This window comes from Bidens hawaiensis, unplaced genomic scaffold, assembly GCF_021521415.1.
Source record: "Bidens hawaiensis isolate Kalapana, Puna unplaced genomic scaffold, B.hawaiensis_p1.1 tig00023396_1, whole genome shotgun sequence".
Classification (NCBI taxonomy): Eukaryota; Viridiplantae; Streptophyta; class Magnoliopsida; order Asterales; family Asteraceae; genus Bidens; species Bidens hawaiensis.
Window position 1 is genome coordinate 177,566 of NW_027493666.1, and position 7,532 is coordinate 185,097.

The following is a 7,532-nucleotide window of genomic DNA, read 5'->3' on the forward strand; positions in this document are numbered from 1 at the left end:
CCAGGTGCATATCGGCTCGAAAGGCTCGATGACACCCCCATCCCAAGAACATGGAAGGGAGCTCAATTACACAGGCTGCATGTAGATCAATTCCAAACTTGTAAAGAAAATGCCTAGAGCCACTTCTAATGGAAATGATTCTCCTTATCACATTGACACTGATGGTCTTACATTTATACTTATGATCTGACCACACTGATATGCCGGTATTCACCGCATAAGTAAGTGGGGAAGTCGTTGCGTGTGGAAGGCGGCAAAACCCGCATAAACACAAAACGGCATTAATTTCTAAGGAAAAGATGAGGAAAACCTTCACGCAGGTCAGTTATAGGTGAAGTTTGGTCATCCCACTAAATGAAAGTGACGGTCCTACCCGCACAACCATGATAGAGGAAACTGAACATTAACCTATTGACAACCACGCGTCGAAAGGTTAACTCATTCAAAACACTGATATGCCGGTATTCACCGCATAAATAAGTGGGAAAGTCGTTGCGTGTGGAAGGCGGCAAAACCCGCATAAACACAAAACGGCAAAAATTTCTAAGGAAAAGATGAGGAAAACCTTCACGCAGCTCAGTTATAGGTAAAGTTTGGTCATCCCACTAAATGAAAGTGACGGTCCTACCCGCACAATCATGATAGAGGAAACTGAACAACCTATTGACAACCGCGCGTCGAAAGGTTAACTTATTTAAAACACTTAGAAAATTTCTAAGGAAAAGATGAGAAAAACCTTCACGCATGTCATATATAGGTAAAGTTTAGCCAAGTGAAAGTGACGGTCTTACCCGCACAATCATGAAAGAGAGCAAAACTTTAACCTATCATCTGCCACGATTGAAAGGTTAACTTATCCAAACTACTCAAGAAATTGCTAAGTTAAACTAAAATATGCGTGAAACAAAGATTCAAAAATAAGGGGAATATACCCCCTTACCTTGGTAACCAAGAAACCGTAAGATAAGTGCGGGTACAGTGTCAAGGCGAAACCCTTCACATACTTAGCACCTGCAGGGAATTGAAGCCAAGAATACCTTGGTAACCAAGAAACCGTAAGACAAGTGCGGGTACAGTGTCAAGGCGAAACCCTTCACATACTTAGCACCAGCAGGGAATTGAAGCCAAGAATACCTTGGAAGTCAAGTAACTATAAGACGAGTGCGGGTACAGTGTCAAGGCGAAACCCTTCACATACTTAGCACTTGCAGGGAATTAAAACCAAGAAGGATCTTCTGGGCCATGCTTGTGGAAAGGGAAATAACATCCCCGCATAGCGGGAACGTTGAGAACTAGATTGTTTGAAGCTCCAAGATGGAATTGGTTGTTTAACATAATTGATCACTATGTCTAAAACTACCAAAACCTCGTGGAGAATCTACACAAGTGAAACTCAACGCTCCTGACTTGCGAGGAGGTTACACACCTACCCGCATCATACCCAAAGATCAAGCAGAAAAGTCGGGAATTTCTGCACGTGACATTAGGAAAACCGCGGGAAGAATCCCCACGGAAAACCTTAAAACTAAAAACCCTTTTCAAAACCCTTTGCTTAAGTCCAAAAGTTCACCTCACTTATTAACAATTCATGAGAAGAACATTGGACTGGGGGGGACTTGAAGAGGTAGGTCCCAGCAGGGCCCAGTTGGACCCGCAAGACTCACCTTGAAGAGGGACGTCTGCTCAAAGACCAACTGGTTCCGCAGGACCCACCATGCTCAGAGAGATGAAGACCTTACGCGCAGTACGCCAGCTGTTCCCGCAGGAAAAGCCTCCCAATGGTGAAGTACCCCGCCTGTTCCCGCAGCTGCGGATACAAGCCATCAGGGAAGGCTACCCGCACTAATAGCAAGGCTACACGCACAAGGCACTAACTCTCAATAATTCAGTAATGTCACCTGAAGAAGGAATGAGCAAGGCGGGAATACTCCCGCCAAAATGAGCCAGTCCGTACGCTTCTGGAGGATCTTTTGTACTATACCTGTCAATGTATGGACAAAATAGACAAGATCTGACCAAAGCAGCCCATGAACCAATCACAGGGTGACAGCTCACTGACAACTGTACGACGAGGAGCACGCTCTAGTACAAAATGTCACTATCAGCCGCTGCCTACTCACCAACCCTTGTCGTGGCACGTACATAGCCTGCAGTTGGTGGAAAAGGAATAGTACACAGCCGGCCATGTCACTATCAGCCGCTGCCTACCCACCAACCACCAGCATGGCACGTGCGTAGCCCACAGTTGGTAGAAAAGGAATATTATACAGCTGGCTGTACCTGCTTGGAAACCTACCTTCGGCTATAAATACTCAAACACCTTGGAACGGTATCATATACTATCTTATACCATCACATATCTTATCTGCTCTAGCTATTTCTCTTAATATACATTTATATTCAGAGCAATCTAGTATGATTCTCACGCCGGAGGGTGGTCACAAGGAGGTACCCCCCCTTCTCAGTGACGAGCTCACGGTGTCTGTTTTGCAGGTCATCAGAAGAATAACCATCTTTGCCGGACCTAACCCTCGTGGGAAACATCTACTTGACCCTAAGATTATCCGTAATCTGCCGGGGTCGCTTAGTGTTTCTTCAAATACCCAAACATAATTACACAAGGAAAGTTGCAATAAGGAGCACTACTACCTTCACTCAACCATACAGATTCTTGTAGCAAACACAATCACACGTATATACGTGGCTTGCGTTTTTCTATTAATATGGAACCCAAAGAATATGCTCTTCAGGTAGGAAATGGCAAATTGGAGTACTTCCTGGTTTCACTTTAAGCACTTGAAATGCCAAATATTTCGGGTTCCATTTTGAGGTGTCGTTATGGCAAATCGCCACGGATTTCACTTTGGTACCATCCGCACCCTCCAAAGACACTGCATACGATCGAGTACCACCTGTTATGTGGCAATAAAAGACAGCATACACGTAGTTTTGCTTATGGCAAATTACAGCTTCACTTGGTGCGAGCATTCTGACCGACTCAATTTTGTACATTTGATACGGAGTACTCTCTTTAGTGTTCACCTCGGTAGAAAGTGCTCTCACCCTCTTACCTAATTGTGAAATACTGAAATCGACCATGGATTCTAATGAAGTTATACAAGTTCTTTCCTCGCCTTCAATGGCTTTGTACTCGCATAAGTTAAGTGTATGCTTCATGATTTTGGCGTCCACTGAGTCAGGTTGAACCGAAAACCTACTGTAGATTTCCGGAAGATCTTTTGACGAAAAGGGTATCGAATCAGAGATTTTTCTGGGTAAAAGGGCAATGTTTTCGTAGTTTTTCATGAAATGTAACTTCATTTCTTCACCTTGTTGCAAGTGTTGTTCGAAGAATAATAACTTCGCGATCAGGTTTTCTTTTGGATGATGATTCAAGGAGGAAACATAAGAAACTTGTGCAGGATGCTCTTTTACTTGATTCTTGGATGTAGCATACTCGTAAAATTGCCCGTGACGATCTTTTAGCTCATCTTGGGATGCAACATATGAGTAGGTTTGTTCGGGCTTATCAATAAACATAGATGCATCGTCCTTGGATGCAGCATACCGATAAAATTGCCGTTGATGATCTTTCAGTTCATCATTGGGTGCAACATACGAGTAAGTTTGTTCGGGCTGTTCTATAAAGAAAGATGCATCGTCAGTGGAAATTTTTTCGTTTCCATCATCCCATGCTGTAAATCAACAAAATCATTTAATAAAGATCTAACAAGTTATAAGATATCAAGAAGCAATTAACAAATATCAAATTACATTCGGTGTATAAAATTTCTTTGATTGCTTTTGGCATAGGGCTGTTTGGCAAGACAGATTTCCAGTACACTTCAGGACTCACTGCATGACTTCCCACAAGTGCTGCTACCTGATAACCAAATCCCAATTAAAATGGTTAACTTCAAAACTAAAATCATAAATATAAAATCTTACTTCAGAACACGAATAAGGAGATTTGTAGCTTCCACACAATTTCTTTTTTTTTTTGGTGACATCTAGCTATACACTTTTGTGAAACCAAAGTCTAAGAACTATAATAACATTAAACAAATTCTTTTTTGTGTTTACCGTTTAGCATTTGAGTATATACTTAAATCACATTTTAACAACTATATATAATAACATTAAACAACACGTGGGCAGGAATTATAAGAAAAATCATCAAACATCAAACATTGAAATAAGTATATATGAAAATATTAACTTCTAATTAATTAAGATGATTAAAGTTAACTTCGTAGGAGAGAAAAAATCTGGAAAATCTAACAATATACCAAAAGAAGCGTAAAAACGTGGAGAAGCTTGAACTTCATTGTAGAGAATCGAATATATAGATTTATGTGATGTTTGAAGTCAGATTGGATTTGATGAAGTATTTATAGAGTGGAAATGGTGAAACAGACAGCTCGTCCAATAATTTATTTCAGAATGATTGGAACTTTTTGCAAGGAGTCACCTGCTACTAGAATTCTAGAAGATCGAAAATAAAAAATAATTAAGGAAAAAGAAAGGGTAATCATTGGAACTTGTTATTAGGAATTTGAGTTTGCCTTAATACACCTAAATTTGGGCGGGGAATTTCTTGGATTTAAGTCCCATAAATGACAAGGATTAAAAAAATTTTCTGTTAAAAAAAAAGATTGTTTTCAAAGTTATTTATTTATTTTTGAGAGAACTTCGGTTTCGGTCCATGTGGAACTTAAAATTATTAATTTTGGTTCAATAGTTTATTTTAGGCTTTTATGCTATAATAGTTTCAATTAACTATCAGTTTTAGTTCAACCCATTAACGTCATCCACCAATCGTTAGATAATACAACTTTGAAGGGCTTTTTGGCATTTTTCACTAACTTTTAATTCATTTGAATACTTTTTTTTTCTACTAAATACAAGTTTTATACCTTTTGTTATTTTCTAACTATTATGTTTTATTATATTGTTTATATATAAATATATACTTTTCTATTTCTAAAATATATTTTTTTTGAAACCGGAGCTTTTATACAGCTGTATATTTATTTATTTATAATTGAATATTTTATTTTTACTTTTTATAGCCGTAATGGTATCTAGGCTTTAAAAAGAAGAATATTTATTTTTTAAGTTTCATTTTATTTAAACACTTCTATTAACTATAAATGATTTAGAAAAATTAATTACTTTTCAACTTTTATTTCTTGGTGGTAAAAAGAGCATATATTGATTTTATATTATTTTTTTTTTAACTTTTCAATTGATGTAGGGATGTTGAAAATCTGTTTATTAATTTTAATTCTTGGTTTGTATATTTTTTTGGAACAACTAAATTTTTGTAGTCTATATTTGATATCTTAATCTGCTTATCAGCTCATCAAAATGAGAATGACTTCTTGGTTTGTATTTAATAATGGTACATAATTTAACTTAAAAACGTACTTAAAAAAATTAAATACAATGTTTTTAAAATTGACATACTATTAGAGCTATAAAAGGTTAAAAAATAAAAGTATTTAAATATATATAAATAAATATACACTTGCATATAAGCCTTAGTTTTGAAAAAAATATATTTTTTTAATAAAATAAAAAGGTGTGTAGATATTTATATATAAACAAATATAAGAAACAATAATGCTAAAAAAATAACAAAAAGTATAAAACTTATATTTAAGTATAAAACTTATATTTATTACAAAACCCAACAATTCTTATGATTAAAAGTTTGTGAAAAATAAAAAAAAATCATTCAAAGTTGTATTAACTAACGGTTGGTGGATGATGTTAATGAATTGGACTAAACCTAATAATTAATTGAAACTATTGAATCATAAAAGCCTAAAATAAACTATTGGACCAAAATTGATAATTTTAAGAAACCACATGGACCGAAACCGAAGTTCTCTCTTTATTTTTTTACAAAATTACAAATATTGTCATTTTTGTTGGTACCAAATTTCAGTTATTGTGATTTATCTTTAAATTTGACCCGATTTATACTTTATTTTTCCAAATGTTACGCCTTTTGTCCTTTGGTCTTAATGCAGTTAGTTATTTTTCGTTAAGTCAAGTCTTATCCTTGCACATGAGGGTAAACTGGTCATTCTACCTGTTTAATTAAAAATATTTTAATAAATAGAAAAACAAATTAAATAACTTAACCCATACATGGGATAAAGTTATCGTAGAATAATCACTTAATGTATAATAGGTACATGAGATTACGCTCAAGCCATTTTACAGAACACTCAAGCCAAAAACAAAATTGGTCAATGTTAAAATCCAATACGCTCAAATCCAGATCAGTTTTTCATAAAATACGCTAAAAATCCATAATACGCTAAGAAAACGTTTTTTAAGAACATTTAAAAATTGATTGATTAACTATCCAAATCTGTGTTTTTTGGTAAACCGATGATTAATTAATTGTGTGTGTGTGCACGCGCGTGTGTGTAGGGGATAAACTGAGAACTCATTGATTTGTAAGAAATTTGAGAACCATTCTCCACCACTCATATCTTAGACGTTTGTAGTTGATATTATATTACTAAAAATCACTTAATTTAAATATATAGATATTATTTAAAAATGATTTTAAAATGTAGAAGGGTAGTTGGATAATTTAACCCATACTACTTTTTTCAAATTTCAAAAAATGCATATATAATATCATATCTCATCAAATTTTTTTCAAATAAAATAAAATTAGATATAAATAAAAAAGCATTTGTATCAAATTAAAAACTATGAATTTGTTAACAAAATATTTTTAAAACCAAATAACACAATTACATGTTAACCTTCTGTGTTATTTCCTAATCATATATTCCTATATTCTAAACAAAAAGTTGTGTTTTTTTTAATTAAGTTAAAGATAGTATGAATTTAACAATTTTGATATCTATATATTTTAAAACTAGAAAAAATAGTGAACAACCAATGTCATTGGAAACAAAAAATAAAATAACTTACCTAAACTACATAAATAACAAATATAACCCCAAATAAATAAATTAACCAAACTACTACATAATACACAGATGACATAAATTACACAAATTACATCTACATAAATTAAAAAAATTATATTAATTAGCCAACCACAAAACACAAAAAATAGATAAATTACCAATTACATAACTACTACATAACACAAAATACTCATATCACATAAAATACAAAGTTACTCAAATTACATAAATTACTTTACGGAAAATATATACATGTTGCATGCACTCACAATAAATTACCAAAATTAAATATATTGCAAATTATACAAGTTGCATACAATACATATTTTACCACTTTGAAGCGAGATCTGAGTGGCAACCATCCGCAGTTCTTATCACGTATGAGTTACATATCTTCCCGTCATATAATATGCCTCAACAAAAATTAAAAAGAAAAACATATTAGAAGTTTAGTAATTGTAGTACCACTTAATATTAGAAAACCAGTGGGTTAAATGTAACATCCTGCTTCTATGAATAAATAATAAAGACTGTTATTTAATTAATAGCATGTTAGTATTTAGTTATGTA

At 34.1% G+C, this 7,532-nt stretch overlaps 1 protein-coding gene across 1 annotated transcript; it reads right to left on the reverse strand.

Annotated features, from left to right (window-relative positions):
- Positions 1-2,718: 2,718 nt before the first annotated feature.
- Positions 2,719-3,872, reverse strand: LOC143567404 (BURP domain-containing protein 6-like). The gene is made up of 3 exons (XM_077053839.1): positions 3,775-3,872; positions 3,415-3,695; positions 2,719-3,360 (listed from the first exon to the last, which is right to left on the reverse strand). The coding sequence occupies exons 1-3, from the start codon at positions 3,809-3,811 to the stop codon at positions 2,719-2,721; spliced, it is 960 nt and encodes a 319-aa protein (XP_076909954.1). The 5' UTR covers positions 3,812-3,872.
- Positions 3,873-7,532: the final 3,660 nt, after the last annotated feature.